The 21233-nt window shown below is 44.0% G+C and overlaps 1 protein-coding gene across 1 annotated transcript in view; it reads right to left on the reverse strand.

Moving 5' to 3' along the window:
• LOC139572978 (kinesin-like protein KIFC3) overlaps window positions 1–19957 on the reverse strand; it is a 39790-nt gene extending 19833 nt beyond the window's left edge. Inside the window, exons 1-5 of the mRNA XM_071395899.1 lie at window positions 19763–19957; window positions 19091–19281; window positions 16652–16757; window positions 15587–15759; window positions 12812–13073 (exon numbers count right to left, since the gene is read on the reverse strand). Of these exons, the coding sequence (XP_071252000.1) occupies window positions 12812–13073; window positions 15587–15759; window positions 16652–16757; window positions 19091–19189 (640 nt within the window). The 5' untranslated portion in view covers window positions 19190–19281; window positions 19763–19957. The remainder of the gene's footprint in view (window positions 1–12811; window positions 13074–15586; window positions 15760–16651; window positions 16758–19090; window positions 19282–19762) is intronic.
• Window positions 19958–21233: the final 1276 nt, after the last annotated feature.

Here is a 21233-nt window from a genome sequence, read left to right on the forward strand (position 1 = left end):
CATCACCACTATCGCCTCTATCCCTCACTATCACCACTATAACCGTTACCACTATCACTCCTATCACCACTATTATCATCACCACAATCACCATTACCACTATCACTCCTATCACCACTATTATCATCACCACAATCACCATTACCACTATCACTCCTATCACCACTAGTATCATCACCACTATCACCATTACCACTATCAATCCTATCACCACTATCACCACTATTATCATCACCACTATCACCACTATCATCATTACTACTATCACCATTACCACTATCACCCCTATCACCACTATTATCGTCACCACTATCACCACTATCATCCTCACCACTATCACCATCACCCCTATCACCACTATTATCATCACCACTATCACCACTATCATCATCACCACTATCACCATTACCACTATCACCACTATTATCATCACCACTATCATCACCACTATCACCATTACCACTATCACCCCTATCACCCCTGTTATCATCACCACTATCACCATTACCACTAGCACTCCTATCACCGCTATTATCATCCACTATCACCACTATCACCACTATCACCACTATTATCATCACCACTATCACCACTATCACTACTATTATCATTATCACCACTATCACCACTATTATCATCACCACTATCACCACTATCACCACTATTATCATCATCGCTATCACCACTATCACCACTATCACCACTATCACCACTATCATCATCATGTAGAAATACAATGTATCAACATCACTATTACCTGACCTTAATTAAACTCATTGTGCACTTAAAACACAGTATAGTAATCACACACACAATGTACACATACATGGTAGTCACACAGTAGTCATAGTAGTTACACAGTAATCATAGTAGTCACACAGTTGTCATAGTAGTTACACAGTAATCATAGTAGTTACACAGTAGTCAGACAGTAGTCACACAGTAGAGTAGTCAGATAGTGGGCACATAGCAGTCACACAGTAGTCAGACAGCAGTGACATGGTAGTTACTCAGTAGTCATGCAGTAGTCATACAGTAGTCACACAGTAGAGTAGTCAGATAGTGGTCACATAGCAGTCACTCAGCAGTCACACAGTAGTCAGACAGCAGTGACATGGTAGTTACTCAGCAGTCATACAGTAATCAGACAGTAGTCATACAGCAGTCACGTAGTCATACAGTAGTCACATCTAGGCTACCCCTACCCCGGACAACAGCACTGCCCTCCCCTCTGCTACTCGCCCAAGCCTTCCCCATTTCTCTTTCTCCCAAATACAGTCAGCTGATGTTCTTAATGAGCTGCAAAATCTGGACCCTTACAAATCAGCCGGGCTAGATAATCTGGACCCTTTCTTTCTAAAACTATCTGCTGAAATTGTTGCCACCCCTATTACTAGCCTCTTCAACCTCTCTTTCGTGTCGTCTGAGATCCCCAAAGATTGGAAAGCAGCTGCGGTTATCCCCCTCTTCAAAGGGGGGGACACCCTTGACCCTAACTGCTACAGACCTATATCTATCCTACCCTGCCTTTCTAAGGTCTTCGAAAGCCAAGTCAACAAACAGATTACCGACCATTTCGAATCACACCACACCTTCTCCGCTATGCAATCTGGTTTCAGAGCTGGTCATGGGTGCACCTCAGCCACGCTCAAGGTCATAAACGATATCGTAACCGCCATCGATAGGAAACAATACTGTGCAGCCGTATTCATTGACCTGGCCAAGGCTTTTGACTCTGTCAATCACCACATCCTCATTGGCAGACTCGACAGCCTTGGTTTCTCTAATGATTGCCTCGCCTGGTTCACCAACTACTTCTCTGATCGAGTTCAGTGTGTCAAATCGGAGGGTCTGTTGTCCGGGCCTCTGGCAGTCTCTATGGGGGTGCCACAGGGTTCAATTCTTGGACCGACTCTCTTCTCTGTTTACATCAATGATGTCGCTCTTGCTGCTGGTGATTCTCTGATCCACCTCTACGCAGACGACACTATTCTGTATACTTCTGGCCCTTCTTTTGACACTGTGTTAACAACCCTCCAGGCGAGCTTCAATGCCATACAACTCTCCTTCCGTGGCCTCCAACTGCTCTTAAATACAAGTAAAACCAAATGCATGCTCTTCAACCGATCGCTGCCTGCTCCTGCCCGCCTGTCCAACATCACTACTTTGGACGGCTCTGACTTAGAATATGTGGACAACTACAAATACCTAGGTGTCTGGTTAGACTGTAAACTCTCCTTCCAGACCCACATCAAACATCTCCAATCCAAAGTCAAATCTAGAATTGGCTTCCTATTCCGCAACAAAGCATCCTTTACTCATGCTGCCAAACATACCCTTGTAAAACTGACCATCCTACCAATCCTCGACTTCGGTGATGTCATTTACAAAATAGCCTCCAAAACCCTACTCAATAAATTGGATGCAGTCTATCACAGTGCCATCCGTTTTGTCACCAAAGCCCCATATACTACCCACCACTGCGACCTGTACACTCTCGTTGGCTGGCCCTCGCTTCATACTCGTCGCCAAACCCACTGGTTCCAGGTCATCTACAAGACCCTGCTAGGTAAAGTCCCCCCTTATCTCAGCTCGCTGGTCACCATAGCAGCACCTACCTGTAGCACGCGCTCCAGCAGGTATATCTCTCTAGTCACCCCCAAAACCAATTCTTCCTTTGGACGCCTCTCCTTCCAGTTCTCTGCTGCCAATGACTGGAACGAACTACAAAAATCTCTGAAACTGGAAACACCTATCTCCCTCACTAGCTTTAAGCACCAGCTGTCAGAGCAGCTCATAGATTACTGCACCTGTACATAACCCATCTACAATTTAGCCCAAACAACTACCTCTTTACCTACTGTATTTATTTATTAATTTATTTTGCTCCTTTGCACCCCATTATTTCTGTCTCTACTTTGCACTTTCTTCCACTGCAAACCAACCATTCCAGTGTTTTTTAGTTTTTATTTTACTTGCTGTGTTGTACTCACTTCGCCTCCATGGCCTTTTTATATTTTATTTATTTATACATATATTTGTTTGCCTTCACCTCCCTTATCTCACCTCACTTGCTCACATTGTATATAGACTTATTTTTTTCACTGTATTATTGACTATATGTTTGTTTTACTCCATGTGTAACTATGTGTTGTTGTATGTGTCGAACTGCTTTGCTTTATCTTGGCCAGGTCGCAATTGTAAATGAGAACGTGTTCTCAATTTGCCTACCTGGTTAAATAAAGGTTAAATAAAAAATAAATAAATAATGCACAAAGTGGAGGTGTTTGGTCCACACTCACAAGCACTGCCTTTAGTCTACAACCTTTATAAAGTTCAGGCAAAGCAAGTGAGACCAGTTCTGTGTCCCAGATGGTACCCTATCCTCTTTCTAGTGCACTACTTTTAACCAGAGCTACAGTACTTTAGGGCCCTGGTCAAAAGTAGTGCACTAGAAAGGGAATAGGGTGCCATTTGGGGTGCAGCCCTCTCAGAACATGGTGCCCAGTAGATGTTTTAATCAGTTTCCTCCTCCTGCATGATTTATGGTGTTCTGTCTCTGCCAGGACTGTTTCTGTTCCTCTTTACTGATCTCTACACTAACCAACCACGCAGCCTCTGTCAGCTCTGCTGTGCTGAGTCACTGTTTTAGGAGATGGGGAGAGGTGGTGATTGGAGGGAGACAGGGGAGGAGGAGGAGAGGGGGGTGGGGGTCTACACTAACCAACCACGCAGCCTCTGTCAGCTCTGCTGTGCTGAGTCACTGTTTTAGGAGATGGGGAGAGGTGGTGATTGGAGGGAGACAGGGGAGGAGGAGGAGAGTGGGGGTGGGGGTCTACACTAACTAACCACGCAGCCTCTGTCAGCTCTGCTGTGCTGAGTCACTGTTTTAGGAGATGGGGAGAGGTGGTGATTGGAGGGAGACGGGAGGAAGAGGAGAGTGGGGGTGGGGGTCTACATAGCCAGAGGAGATGCTGGATGTTTAACTCAAGGGCAGATGCAGACACGTGATCCTGGGAACATGTGATGGGGGGTGTGAAAATGTGAAAATGTGTTTCAGCTTTACACAACATGCACATTTATAACATCATGGAGAGTCTTTGGGTATGAATGACTGGTGATTCTGGAGAATCTCCCAACTCACACAGCGTGTAGAGCATCATGGGAACACATCTAGTTAGAAGGGGTAGAACACCGGCTTCAAAAACACCAACGCAGGAGAACAGAATAACACACTACAGTAGCTGTTGACTTCAGAGAGGCAGAGCACCCAATTGTCATACTTCTCATAAAAGTAAAGATACCGTAATAGAAAAGTAAAAGTGAAAGTCACCCAGTAAAATACTACTTGAGTAAAAGTCTAAAAGTATTTGGTTTTAAATATAGTTAAGTATCAAAAGTAAATGTAAATGTAGAAATAATTTCTAATTCCTTATTTTAAGCAAACCAGACGGCACACTTTTCTTGTTTATTAAATTTACGGATAGCCAGGGGCACACTCCAACACTCATCATTTACAAATTAAGAATTTGTGTTTAGTTAGTCTGCCCTATCAGAGGCAGTAGGATGACCAGGGATGTTCTCTTGATAAGTGTGTGAATTGGACCATTTTCCTGTCCTGCCTGAGCATTTTAAATGTAACAAGTACTTTGGGTGTCAGTGAAAATGTATGGAGTAAAAAGCACATTATTTTCTTTAGGAATGTAGTGGAGTAAAAGTAAATAGTAAAGTATATATAAATAGTAAAGTAAAGTACAGATACCCCCAAAAACGACTTAAGTAATACTTTAAAGTATTTTTACTTCAGTACTATACACCACTTCTTTTCTGCTCAGAGGATCCTGCAGAAAACACAGATCACAGAAACCACCAAAACGCCTTTCCTTTACTCCACCATGACACACAGCCTGCATCCCAAATCTTTCCCTATTTATTTAATTTAACCTTTATTTAACTAATGCAAGTCAGTTAAGAAGAAATTCTTATTTACAATGATGGCCTACCCCGGCCAAACCCGGGCGATGTTGGGTCAATTGTGCACCGCCCTATGGAACTCCCAATCACAGCCGGTTGTGATACAGCCTGGATTTGAACCAGGGTGCCTGTAGTGACGCCTCTAGCACTGGGATGCAGTGCCTTAGACCGCTGCCCCACTCGGGAGCCCATATTCCCCCCATGGCCCTGGTCAAATGTTACCCTATTCCCCCCAGGGCCCTGGTCAAATGTTACCCTATTCCCCCAGGGCTCTGGTCAAATGTTACCCTATTCCCCCCAGGGCTCTGGTCAAATGTTACCCTATTCCCCCCAGGGCCCTGGTCAAATGTTACCCTATTCCCCCAGGGCCCTGGTCAAATGTTACCCTATTCCCCCAGGGCCCTGGTCAAATGTTACCCTATTCCCCCCAGGGCCCTGGTCAAATGTTACCCTATTCCCCCCAGGGCCCTGGTCAAATGTTACCCTATTCCCCCAGGGCCCTGGTCAAATGTTACCCTATTCCCCCAGGGCCCTGGTCAAATGTTACCCTATTCCCCCCCAGGGCCCTGGTCAAATGTTACCCTATTCCCCCAGGGCCCTGGTCAAATGTTACCCTATTCCCCCAGGGCCCTGGTCAAATGTTACCCGATTCCCCCCAGGGCCCTGGTCAAATGTTACCCGATTCCCCCCAGGGCCCTGGTCAAATGTTACCCTATTCCCCCAGGGCTCTGGTCAAATGTTACCCTATTCCCCCCAGGGCCCTGGTCAAATGTTACCCTATTCCCCCCAGGGCCCTGGTCAAATGTTACCCTATTCCCCCAGGGCCCTGGTCAAATGTTACCCTATTCCCCCCAGGGCCCTGGTCAAATGTTACCCTATTCCCCCAGGGCCCTGGTCAAATGTTACCCTATTCCCCCAGGGCCCTGGTCAAATGTTACCCTATTCCCTCAGGGCCCTGGTCAAATGTTACCCTATTCCCCCCAGGGCCCTGGTCAAATGTTACCCTATTCCCCCAGGGCCCTGGTCAAATGTTACCCTATTCCCCCCAGGGCCCTGGTCAAATGTTACCCTATTCCCCCAGGGCCCTGGTCAAATGTTACCCTATTCCCCCAGGGCCCTGGTCAAATGTTACCCTATTCCCCCAGGGCCCTGGTCAAATGTTACCCTATTCCCCCAGGGCCCTGGTATTACACTATATATAGGTTGAAGGTTGCCATTTGGGAGTGGGATGCAGGGAGCTCAGACCTGCAGAACAACCAAACAACCTTTCCTTTCCTGCACCAGGATCATAACACTGGGAAGTGCCCCCCCCCCCATCCCTGTCCCAGGATCATAACACTGGGAAGTGCCCCTCCCCCATCCCTGTCCCAGGATCATAACACTGGGAAGTGCCCCTCCCCCATCCCTGTCCCAGGATCATAACACTGGGAAGTGCCCCTCCCCCATCCCTGTCCCAGGGATATTTATATCTGACACGGTACACGTGGAGGTCTAGCATCTAGCATGTGACGGAGGCTGGTATGTAAGTGCTCTACTCACAGTGGAGGGAAGAGAAAGCAGCACTCACAGGGATAGTTTATTCATGATATAACAACGGATTCCCTGGCCAAGTACCATAGTACCATTGTACCATACATCCATCCATCTCTCTGTCTAACACTCACAGGGATAGGTTATAACAACTGAGTCCCTGGCCAAGTACCATAGTACCATAGTACCACCATCCATCTCTTTATCTAACGCTGTTTGACGCGTAATGAGAGGAGGTAATGCCTGAGGTCTCCCACTTAGGAAAGCCACACATTCTGCTGCAGAGCAGAGAGAACCTCGTTTTGGTTCATCTAGTGGCATGTTTCTCCAGGGTTATACTGTACTAGTCAGAGAGGACTATACTGCATTAGGAGAGAGGAGGGATCACTTACTATGCAGAGCTCGCTGTCACTGTCACACCAATCTGTCATGACATCCTAAACATTCCAAATGAGTAGCTGATTTGGTTTTGGGTGCCGAGATTACTGTCACACATACAGCCAACACACATTACAGTACATTCATGATATTATACACATACATTACAGTACATTCATGATATTATACACATACATTACAGTACATTCATGATATTATACACATACAGCCAACACACACATTACAGTACATTCATGATATTATACACACACATTACAGTACATTCATGATATTATACACATACAGCCAACACACATTACAGTACATTCATGATATTATACACATACATTACAGTACAGTACATTCATGGTATTATGCTAACACACATTACAGTACATTCATGATATTATACACATACAGCCAACACACATTACAGTACATTCATGATATTATACACATACATTACAGTACATTCATGATATTATACACATACATTACAGTACATTCATGATATTATACACATACATTACAGTACATTCATGATATTATACACATACAGCCAACACACATTACAGTACATTCATGATATTATACACATACATTACAGTACATTCATGATATTATACACATACATTACAGTACATTCATGATATTATACACATACATTACAGTACATTCATGATATTATACACATACATTACAGTACATTCATGATATTATACACATACAGCCAACACACATTACAGTACATTCATGATATTATACACATACATTACAGTACATTCATGATGTTATACACGTACAGCCAACACATACATTACAGTACATTCATGATATTATACACACACATTACAGTACATTCATGATATTATACACATACAGCCAAAACACATTACAGTACATTCATGATATTATACACATACATTACAGTACATTCATGATATTATACACATACATTACAGTACATTCATGATATTATACACATACAGCCAACACACATTACAGTACATTCATGATATTATACACACACATTACAGTACATTCATGATATTATACACATACATTACAGTACATTCATGATATTATACACATACATTACAGTACATTCATGATATTATACACATACATTACAGTACATTCATGATATTATACACATACAGCCAACACACACATTACAGTACATTCATGATATTATACACATACATTACAGTACATTCATGATGTTATACACGTACAGCGAACACATACATTACAGTACATTCATGATATTATACACACACATTACAGTACATTCATGATATTATACACATACAGCCAAAACACATTACAGTACATTCATGATATTATACACATACATTACAGTACATTCATGATATTATACACATACATTACAGTACATTCATGATATTATACACATACATTACAGTACATTCATGATATTATACACATACATTACAGTACATTCATGATATTATACACATACATTACAGTACATTCATGATATTATACACATACATTACAGTACATTCATGATATTATACACATACATTACAGTACATTCATGATATTATACACATACATTACAGTACATTCATGATATTATACACATACATTACAGGACATTCATGATATTATACACATACAGCCAACACACATTACAGTACATTCATGATATTATACACATACAGCCAACACACATTACAGTACATTCATGATATTATACACACACATTACAGTACATTCATGGTATTATACACATACAGCCAACACACATTACAGTACATTCATGATATTATACACATACATTACAGTACATTCATGATATTATACACATACATTACAGTACATACATGATATTATACACATACATTACAGTACATTCATGATATTATACACATACAGCCAACACACATCAAATCAAATCAAATTTTATTTGTCACATACACATGGTTAGCAGATGTTAATGCGAGTGTAGCGAAATGCTTGTGCTTCTAGTTCCGACAATGCAGTAATAACCAACAAGTAATCTAACCTAACAATTCCACAACTACTACCTTATACACACAAGTGTAAAGGGATAAGAATATGTACATAAAGATATATGAATGAGTGATGGTACAGAACGGCATAGGCAAGATGCAGTAGATGGTATAGAGTACAGTATATACATATGAGATGAGTAATGTAGGGTATGTAAACATAAAGTGGCATAGTTTAAAGTGGCTAGTGATACATGTATTACATAAAGATGGCAAGATGCAGTAGATGATATAGGGTACAGTATATACATATACATATGAGATGAGTAATGTAGGGTATGTAAACATTATATTAAGTGGCATTGTTTAAAGTGGCTAGTGGTACATTTTTATATAATTTCCATCAATTCCCATTATTAAAGTGGCTGGAGTTGAGTCAGTATGTTGGCAGCGGCCGCTAAATGTTAGTGGTGGCTGTTTAACAGTCTGATGGCCTTGAGATAGAAGCTGTTTTTCAGTCTCTCGGTCCCTGCTTTGATGCACCTGTACTGACCTCGCCTTCTGGATGATAGCGGGGTGAACAGGCAGTGGCTTGGGTGGTTGTTGTCCTTGATGATCTTTATGGCCTTCCTGTGACATCGGGTGGTGTAGGTGTCCTGGAGGGCAGGTAGTTTGCCCCCGGTGATGCGTTGTGCAGACCTCACTACCCTCTGGAGAGCCTTACGGTTGTGGGCGGAGCAGTTGCCGTACCAGGCGGTGATACAGCCCGACAGGATGCTCTCGATTGTGCATCTGTAGAAGTTTGTGAGTGCTTTTGGTGACAAGCCGAATTTCTTCAGCCTCCTGAGGTTGAAGAGGCGCTGCTGCGCCTTCTTCACAACGCTGTCTGTGTGGGCGGACCAATTCAGTTTGTCCGTGATGTGTACACCGAGGAACTTAAAACTTTCCACCTTCTCCACTACTGACCCGTCGATGTGGATAGGGGGGTGCTCCCTCTGCTGTTTCCTGAAGTCCACAATCATCTCCTTTGTTTTGTTGACGTTGAGTGTGAGGTTATTTTCCTGACACCACACTCCGAGGGCCCTCACCTCCTCCCTGTAGGCCGTCTCGTCGTTGTTGGTAATCAAGCCTACCACTGTAGTGTCATCCGCAAACTTGATGATTGAGTTGGAGGCGTGCATGGCCACACAGTCGTGGGTGAACAGGGAGTACAGGAGAGGGCTCAGAACGCACCCTTGTGGGGCCCCAATGTTGAGGATCAGCGGGGTGGAGATGTTGTTACCTACCCTCACCACCTGGGGGCGGCCCATCAGGGAGTCCAGGACCCAGTTGCACAGGGCGGGGTCGAGACCCAGGGTCTCGAGCTTGATGACGAGTTTGGAGGGTACTATGGTGTTAAATGCTGAGCTGTAGTCGATGAACAGCATTCTCACATAGGTATTCCTCTTGTCCAGATGGGTTAGGGCAGTGTGCAGTGTGGTTGCGATTGCGTCGTCTGTGGGCCTATTGGGTCGGTAAGCAAATTGGAGTGGGTCTAGGGTGTCCGGTAGGGTGGAGGTGATATGGTCCCTGACTAGTCTCTCAAAGCACTTCATGATGACGGAGGTGAGTGCTACGGGGCGGAAGTCGTTTAGCTCAGTTACCTTAGCTCTCTTGGGAACAGGAACAATGGTGGCCCTCTTGAAGCATGTGGGAACAGCAGACTGGGATAAGGATTGATTGAATATGTCCGTAAACACACCAGCCAGCTGGTCTGCGCATGCTCTGAGGACGCGGCTGGGAATACCGTCTGGGCCTGCAGCCTTGCGAGGGTTAACACCTTTAAATGTTTTACTCACCTCGGCTGCAGTGAAGGAGAGCCCGCAGGTTTTGGTAGCGGGCCGTGTCAGTGGCACTGTATTGTCCTCACATTACAGTACATTCATGATATTATACACATACATTACAGTACATTCATACACATACAGCCAACACACATTACAGTACATTCATGATATTATACACATACATTACAGTACATTCATGATATTATACACACACATTACAGTACATTCATGATATTATACACATACAGCCAACACACATTACAGTACATTCATGATATTATACACATACATTACAGTACATTCATGATATTATACACATACATTACAGTACATTCATGATATTATACACACACATTACAATACATTCATGATATTATTCACACACATTACAGTACATTCATGATATTATACACATACATTACACTACATTCATGATATTATACACATACAGCCAACACACACATTACAGTACATTCATGATATTATACACACACATTACAGTACATTCATGATATTATACACATACAGCCAACACACATTACAATAAATTCATGATATTATACACATACAGCCACACACACAAGCAGGGGCATATATGCTACAGACGTGCGCGCGCGAGCACACACACACACACACACACACACACACACACACACACACACACACACACACACACACACACACACACACACACACACACACACACACACACACACACACACACACACACACACACACACACACACACACACACACACACACACACTCTGATAGGTTGATAAGGGTGAGGGAGGGCTGTCATTCTTCTGTTGCCCAAAGCAGAATATCTGATTCAATCTAAAGGAGAACAGATCCCTCAACACATCCATGGCTTTGAGGTCAGTTAGTCTGCATCCCAAAGGTCATCCTACTCTCTACACAGTGCACTACTTTGACCAGCCAAAGGCCACTATCTTTGGAAAAGGGTGTCATTTGTGACACAACTATAGTCTGATGTCATTCCTCATCCCAACTTGATTTACACCAACAGCCCTATTCTAAGAAACCTGCGACATATCAGCATCTCTCTCTACTGTGTATTTCAGACAGTGAAATGATTTCATTATGAAACTATACTTACGTTGTAGAGGGGTACACTGTATCTGAACATTGTGGAATAGATTGTCTTTCTCCCAAACTCTCTGCCCTATTCTACTTCCCAAATGGAACCCTATTACAGAGCACTGTTGACCAGGGCCCTGTGGTAATGATACCCCTCTGCTCTCTATGACTAGCACTGTTGACCAGGGCCCTGTGGTAATGATACCCTCTGCTCTCTATGACTAGCACTGTTGACCAGGGCCCTGTGGTAATGATACCCCTCTGCTCTATATGACTAGCACTGTCTCCTCCCTTGTCTCTCTACAGTTAAAGTAAATACCTGAGTTTCTGTAGCCACTCTCTTCAAATGATGCAAGACATTATAACCATCCACTGTGTTTTTCATACAAGCACTAAATAAATAGTCAAATATCTCAGTCAGGTGTAGCCTGTCTTCTTTTCTCTGTAGTACAGACTGGAATATACCCTCCCTCCCTCCCTCCCTCCCTCCCTCCCTCCCTCCCTCCCTCCCTCCCTCCCTCCCTCCCTCCCTCCCTCCCTCCCTCCCTGCCTGCCTGCCTGCCTCCCTCCCTCCCTCCCTCCCTCCCTCCCTCCCTCCCTCCCTCCCTCCTTCCCACGCTCCCTACCTCCCTCCCTCCCTCCCTGCCTCCCTCCCTCCCTCCCTCCCTCCCTCCCTCCCTCCCTCCCTCCCTCCCTCCCTCCCTCCCTCCCTCCCTCCCTCCCTCTCTCTAACACTCCCTCCCTCTCTCCCAACCTCCCTCCCTCCCACCCTCTCTCCCTCCCTCTCTCCAACACTTCCTCTCTCCCTCCCTCTCTCCAACACTTCCTCCCTCCCTCCCTCTCTCCAACACTCCCTCCCTCCCTCCCTCCCTCCCTCCCTCCCTCCCTCCCTACCTCCCACCCTCCAACCCTCCCTCCCTACCTCCCACCCTCCCTCCCTCCCTCCCTCTCTCCAACACTTCCTCCCTACCTCCCTCTCTCCCTCCCTCCCTCCCTCCTCCAACACTCCCTCCCCTGTCTCACCGTCGCTCCCCGGGGTGCTCGGTGTGTATTGCTGGGTGATGATGGCCTCCTCCAGGCTGTCGATGACGCTGTTCTTATCTCTCAGCCTCTGACGGTACGATGTCCTCAGGGTCTTCATCTGGCGGCGATGCTGGGCCCGGTGCCTCTTCAGCTGGACCCGGTACTGATCAGCCTGCTGCTGCAGCTGCTGGAGGTGGGAGTACTGCTCCAGAAAACTCAGCAAGTGGGACATCACCGCCACCAAGGGAGACTCAGACATCAACTGGACCAGGAGGAAATGTGGGTTTAGATGGATTTTATCTAACAAGGCGTGAAGCAAGAAACTGTAGAATTTATTGCGTGAACTACTGTCTATGTGTACTAAACCAAGGGAGACTCCCACAACTAGACCAGCAGGAAGTTTAGATAATGCATCAGTTCAAAGAAGGTCATGGCTACAACTAGACCAGCAGGAAGTTTAGATAATGCATCAGCTCTAGGAAGGTCATGGCTACAACTAGACCAGCAGGAAGTTTAGATAATGCATCAGCTCTAAGAAGGTCATGGCTACAACTAGACCAGCAGGAAGTTTAGATAATGCATCAGCTCTAAGAAGGTCATGGCTACAACTAGACCAACAGGAAGTTTAGATAATGCATCAGCTCTAAGAAGGTCATGGCTACAACTAGACCAGCAGGAAGTTTAGATAATGCATCAGCTCTAAGAAGGTCATGGCTACAACTAGACCAGCAGGAAGTTTAGATAATGCATCAGTTCTAAGAAGGTCATGGCTACAACTAGACCAGCAGGAAGTATAGATAATGCATCCGTTCTAAGAAGGTCATGGCTACAACTAGACCAGCAGGAAGTTTAGATAATGCATCAGTTCTAAGAATGTCATGACTACAACTAGACCAGCAGGAAGTTTAGATAATGCATCAGTTCTAAGAAGGTCATGGCTACAACTAGACCAGCAGGAAGTTTAGATAATGCATCAGCTCTAAGAAGGTCATGGCTACAACTAGACCAACAGGAAGTTTAGATAATGCATCAGCTCTAAGAAAGTCATGGCTACAACTAGACCAGCAGGAAGTTTAGATAATGCATCAGCTCTAAGAAGATCATGGCTACAACTAGACAAACAGGAAGTTTAGATAATGTATCAGTTCTAAGAAGGTCATGGCTACAACTAGACCAGCAGGAAGTTTAGATAATGCATCAGTTCTAAGGTCATGGCTACAACTAGACCAACAGGAAGTTTAGATAATGCATCAGCTCTAAGAAGGTCATGGCTACAACTAGACCAACAGGAAGTTTAGATAATGCATCAGTTCTAAGAAGGTCATGGCTACAACTAGACCAGCAGGAAGTTTAGATAATGCATCAGTTCTAAGAAGGTCATGGCTACAACTAGACCAGCAGGAAGTTTAGATAATGCATCAGTTCTAAGAAGGTCATGGCTACAACTAGACCAGCAGGAAGTTTAGATAATGCATCAGTTCTAAGGTCATGGCTACAACTAGACCAACAGGAAGTTTAGATAATGCATCAGCTCTAAGAAGGTCATGGCTACAACTAGACCAGCAGGAAGTTTAGATAATGCATCAGTTCTAAGAAGGTCATGGCTACAACTAGACCAACAGGAAGTTTAGATAATGCATCAGTTCTAAGAAGGTCATGGCTACAACTAGACCAGCAGGAAGTTTAGATAATGCATCAGTTCTAAGGTCATGGCTACAACTAGACCAACAGGAAGTTTAGATAATGCATCAGCTCTAAGAAGGTCATGGCTACAACTAGACCAACAGGAAGTTTAGATAATGCATCAGTTCTAAGAAGGTCATGGCTACAACTAGACCAACAGGAAGTTTAGATAATGCATCAGTTCTAAGAAGGTCATGGCTACAACTAGACCAGCAGGAAGTTTAGATAATGCATCAGTTCTAAGAAGGTCATGGCTACAACTAGACCAACAGGAAGTTTAGATAATGCATCAGTTCTAAGAAGGTCATGGCTACAACTAGACCAACAGGAAGTTTAGATAATGCATCAGCTCTAAGAAGGTCATGGCTACAACTAGACCAACAGGAAGTTTAGATAATGCATCAGCTCTAAGAAGGTCATGGCTACAACTAGACCAGCAGGAAGTTTAGATAATGCATCAGCTCTAAGAAGGTAATGGCTACAACTAGACCAGCAGGAAGTTTAGATAATGCATCAGTTCTAAGAAGGTCATGGCTACAACTAGACCAGCAGGAAGTTTAGATAATGCATCAGTTCTAAGAAGGTCATGGCTACAACTAGACCAGCAGGAAGTTTAGATAATTCATCAGCTCTAAGAAGATCATGGCTACAACTAGACCAGCAGGAAGTTTAGATAATGCATCAGTTCTAAGAAGGTCATGGCTACAACTAGACCAGCAGGAAGTTTAGATAATGCATCAGTTCTAAGAAGGTCATGGCTACAACTAGACCAGCAGGAAGTTTAGATAATTCATCAGCTCTAAGAAGGTCATGGCTACAACTAGACCAGCAGGAAGTTTAGATAATGCATCAGTTCTAAGAAGGTCATGGCTACAACTAGACCAGCAGGAAGTTTAGATAATGCATCAGCTCTAAGAAGGTCATGGCTACAACTAGACCAGCAGGAAGTTTAGATAATGCATCAGCTCTAAGAAGGTCATGGCTACAACTAGAAGCAACAGTACTATTGTGTAAATGAGACCCTATATTGGTCACTACTTTTGACCAGGGCCTATAGGGAATAGGGTGCCAGGTGTTTGTGGTGAAGCCTACCTTTCCTGCTGTCTCCAGCTGCACCTGGACCTCCCTCCTTTTCTCGTTCTCCTGTTTAAAGGACAGGAAGGCACCCAGAGGAGTGCATGCTGGGATATCGGGCACTTCACCACCTCCACTACCATCATCATCTTCATCACTCAGGGACAGGCCGTCACTATCACTGCTACTGCCTTGAAGAAAATACATCAGCATTTTAAAAAGGGCATGAATTCATACGATCAATCACTATGAGAAATCACCATAAATCACTATAAGAAATCACCATGAAAAATCACCATAAATCACCATGAGAAATCACCATGAGAAATCACCATAAATCACCATGAGAAATCACCATAAATCACTATGAGTTATTACCGTGAGAAATCACCATGAGAAATCACCATAAATCACCATGAGTTATCACCGTGAGAAATCACCATAAAACACCATGAGAAATCACCATAAATCACCATGAGAAATCACCATGAGAAATCACCATAAATCACCATAAATCACCATGAGAAATCACCATAAATCACCATGAGTTATCACCGTGAGAAATCACCATAAATCACCATGAGAGATATACCACATCAAAACAGTAGCTATTATCATTCCTGTTATTCCTATTCTACAGTAGCTATTATCATTGCTCTTATTCCTATTCTACAGTAGCTATTGGGCTCCTGAGTGGCGCAGCGGTCTAAGGCACTGCATCTCAGTGTTCAAATACAGTCTGGTTCAAATCCAGGCTGTATCACATCCGGCTGTGATTGGGAGTCCCATAGGGCGGCGTACAATTGGCCCAGCGTCATCCAGGTTTGGCCAGGGTAGGCCGTCATTGTAAATAAGAATTTGTTCATAACTGACTTGCCTAGTTAAATAAAGGTACAACTATTTGTTTATCATTAAGCCTGGTATTTAAAGTATCTATTGATCACCATGAGAAATATCTATCTATACCATAATAACAGCAATTATCACTGATATCTGTCAGTAGCAAGTACAGTAGTTAAGTATTTAACCAGTGTTACAGATGCTTCTATTTATAGACATTGTTGTCATAAAGCATCCACTCACTGGAGTCACTCAACCTGCTGCCACGCCCCCTTTTCTTCCTCTCCTTCCTGAGTGTGTGGCCTTTTTTCCTCCTGCTCCTTGTTTCCATGGAAACACGTCCTGGCCCCTGATCACAGCAACAGACAGACAGGGGGATGGCAGAGAGCAGAAACAGACATTAGTGTTACTAAATACTGTGTTAACCTCCAACACAGACACAACACACACACATACACACTGCCAGCCCAGATGTCACTGCCAGCCCAGATGCTGTTCACCATATACAATCAACCGACACAACATGTATGACAGCATGGACATCTCTCTCTACCGACATAAAATAGCATTTCAGATGTACATTTGTGAGATTAGCAGTAACATATCCCCCAGACAGTAGACTTACATAAATAGCTCAGTATCTACACAGTTTCCCTGCTGTCATGGGATTGGTAGTCCTGCTGCTGGTTACCATCCTCTGATGACAAGACAAAGGAACCGCGTGGGGCTGTAGATAAACACTGTTACTAGACTCTACTGAGGGCTGTAGATAAACCCTGTTACTAGACTCTACTGAGGGCTGTAGTTACACACTGTTACTAGACTCTACTGAGGGCTGTAGTTAAACACGGTTACTAGACTCTACTGAGGGCTGTAGATAAACCCTGTTACTAGACTCTACTGAGGGCTGTAGTTAAACACTGTTACTAGACTCTACTGAGGGCTGTAGATAAACACTGTTACTAGACTCTACTGAGGGCTGTAGATAAACCCTGTTACTAGACTCTACTGAGGGCTGTAGTTAAACACGGTTACTAGACTCTACTGAGGGCTGTAGATAAACCCTGTTACTAGACTCTACTGAGGGCTGGAGTTAAACACTGTTACTAGACTCTACTGAGGGCTGTAGATAAACACGGTTACTAGACTCTACTGAGGGCTGTAGATAAACCCTGTTACTAGACTCTACTGAGGGCTGTAGATAAACCCTGTTACTAGACTCTACTGAGGGCTGTAGTTACACACTGTTACTAGACTCTACTGAGGGCTGTAGTTAAACACTGTTACTAGACTCTACTGAGGGCTGTAGTTAAACACGGTTACTAGACTCTACTGAGGGCTGTAGATAAACCCTGTTACTAGACTCTACTGAGGGCTGTAGTTAAACACTGTTACTAGACTCTACTGAGGGCTGTAGTTGAACACGGTTACTAGACTCTACTGAGGGCTGTAGATAAACACTGTTACTAGACTCTACTGAGGGCTGTAGTTAAACACTGTTACTAGACTCTACTGAGGGCTGTAGTTAAACACTGTTACTAGACTCTACTGAGGGCTGTAGATAAACACTGTTACTAGACTCTACTGAGGGCTGTAGATAAACACTGTTACTAGACTCTACTGAGGGCTGTAGTTAAACACAGTTACTAGACTCTACTGAGGACTGTAGTTAAACACTGTTACTAGACTCTACTGAGGGCTGTAGTTAAACACTGTTACTAGACTCTACTGAGGGCTGTAGATAAACACTGTTACTAGACTCTACTGAGGGCTGTAGTTACACACTGTTACTAGACTCTACTGAGGACTGTACTAGACTCTACTGAGGGCTGTAGTTAAACACTGTTACTAGACTCTACTGAGGGCTGTAGATAAACCCTGTTACTAGACTCTACTGAGGGCTGTAGATAAACACTGTTACTAGACTCTACTGAGGGCTGTAGATAAACCCTGTTACTAGACTCTACTGAGGGCTGTAGATAAACACTGTTACTAGACTCTACTGAGGGCTGTAGATAAACACTGTTACTAGACTCTACTGAGGGCTGTAGTTACACACTGTTACTAGACTCTACTGAGGGCTGTAGTTAAACACTGTTACTAGACTCTACTGAGGGCTGTAGATAAACCCTGTTACTAGACTCTACTGAGGGCTGTAGATAAACACTGTTACTAGACTCTACTGAGGGCTGTAGTTACACACTGTTACTAGACTCTACTGAGGGCTGTAGTTAAACACTGTTACTAGACTCTACTGAGGGCTGTAGATAAACCCTGTTACTAGACTCTACTGAGGGCTGTAGTTAAACACTGTTACTAGACTCTACTGAGGGCTGTAGATAAACCCTGTTACTAGACTCTGCTGAGGGCTGTAGTTAAACACTGTTACTAGACTCTACTGAGGGCTGTAGATAAACCCTGTTACTAGACTCTACTGAGGGCTGTAGATAAACCCTGTTACTAGACTCTACTGAGGGCTGTAGTTACACACTGTTACTAGACTCTACTGAGGGCTGTAGATAAACCCTGTTACTAGACTCTACTGAGGACTGTAGTTACACACTGTTACTAGACTCTACTGAGGTATCTGTATACTACACATTGTGAGCTTCAAAGTGCACTATATTAGTGCCCTGTAGTGCCCTTTATAGGGAATATGATGCCATTTGAGACTAGACTCACCGCTGAGGCTCCGCCCTGAGCAGCTTCCAGGGCTTCTTCCTCCTCCTTCTTGAAGACAGTGTAGAAAATGTAAACTAGCAGGGAGTAGAAGGCATACATCTCCCCTCCGTCTGGGACTCACTGTTACAGTGACAGTCGCAGAACTAGATACCCAGGGAAACACTGTCACAGTCCAACACTGCCTCGGCTCACTGCAGAGAGGAGAGAGAGATAAAATGAAGAAAGAGAGTGAAAGGAAAGAGAGAAAGAGAGAAAGAGAGAGAGAGAGAGAGAGAGAGAGAGAGAGAGAGAGAGAGAGAGAGAGAGAGAGAGAGAGAGAGAGAGAGAGAGAGAGAGAGAGAGAGAGAGAGAGAGAGAGAGAGAGAGAGAGAGAGAGGATGACAATGTCGTTCTATAGCCCATTCATTTTCAAAACACCAAATCTATTAAATCTATTCCCAAGGAGTGATGCCCATTCACTGACAACAAAGGCTCTGGCAGCTAAAATATCAAATGCTGACGGATGAGGATGCCACAGAGAAAGACCGATTAGCATAGATCTGTCTAAATAGATCTGGCTGGTTACTCTTGATCTTTCCTCAGAGATCATCCTTCCATCTTCCTCTTTAATCCGTTTTCTGATCTTAAAACGTTCTCCATCCGTCAGAAACATTTTGTCTTCTCCTGTCTTACCCATACTTGTCTTCAGGTCATTAATGATGTCCGTTCCAGACAATCCAACATTCTGCATTCCACCACAACATTCCATGTTCTCCCTGTTTTGTCTGTTATTGTTCATTCTGAAGCCCCCTCTGCAGCCCCTCTCCTCTCTGCTGCAGCAGCATCACTGCACTGAACAGCAGCTCCTGTGTGATTCTCTCTCTCTCCTTCTCTTCTCCCCTCCACTCTGTCTCCTCCTCCTCCTCTCCACTCCATCCATCCACAGGCTGCAGATGCAGCGGGCATGCTCAGTGCAGCTCTCTGCAGTGCTGAAGCAAGCAGCTGAGATGGAGATTGATTGTGTTGGGGGCCATGTGGCCTCATGCTGTCAGCAGTATGCAGCAGCCACGGTTGCTTCACAAATGGCACCCTATTCCCCACAGTGCTCTGGTCAAAAGTAGTGCACTATGTAAGGAAAAAGGTGCCATTTGGGATGCACCCCAGGAGTCTGAGCTGGAGGAGAAGAGAGACCAGCCAGTCACTGATACTATCTGATGGGCACTCACATGGAAAGGATCAGGAGCCATTGTTTATGTGTACAGACATGAGTTACAACAACACATTGTTAATGTACTGTATGTACAGACACGAGTCACAACAACCCATTGTTAATGTACTGTATGTACAGACACGAGTCACAACAACACATAGTTTATGTACTGTATGTATAGACGTGAGTCACAACAACCCAATGTTTATGTACTGTATGTACAGCCACGGGTCACAACAACCCATTGTTTATGTACTGTATGTACAGACACGAGTTACAACAAGACATTGTTTATGTACTGTATGTACAGACGTGAGTCACAACAACCCAATGTTTATGTACTGTATGTACAGCCACGAGTCACAACAACCCATTGTTTATGTACTGTATGTACAGACATGAGTCACAACAACCCATTGTTTATGTACTGTATGTACAGACATGAGTCACAACAACCCATTGTTTATGTACTGTATGTACAGACATGAGTCACAACAACCCATTGTTTATGTATGTACAGACACGAGTCAAAGCTAAGGACCAAATTACATAATTGGTTCGATGTTTCTGACAATTGCTGTTTCTGTGTGTATACCCAACAACATATTGTCATTTTTGTTAACAAATTATGTACCAGTACACAAATTACTTAAATCACAAACGATGCCAATATGCAAAAAAGGTTCATTCAAGCATCTATTGACTATATGTATTACTCATCCACTACAATGTAAATAAGAACATGAATTAACAGGTAGATATCCTTAGTTAAGTCTGGCCCTATTTATGTTTGGCTGAGCTGGGCTTAGAGCGTTGGAAGGAAGTCTGCTGAAAAGAGCAAGTCTTGTAAATAGCAGATCGAGGCTGGCGCTGTGCTATCCTGGAGTCCTGGGAATTACAGCAGGTCCGTTCTGCAGTGTCTACTCAGCGTCTCTATCCAACACAGAAATAAAT

This window comes from Salvelinus alpinus, chromosome 4, assembly GCF_045679555.1.
Source record: "Salvelinus alpinus chromosome 4, SLU_Salpinus.1, whole genome shotgun sequence".
In the NCBI taxonomy this organism is placed as follows: Eukaryota; Metazoa; Chordata; class Actinopteri; order Salmoniformes; family Salmonidae; genus Salvelinus; species Salvelinus alpinus.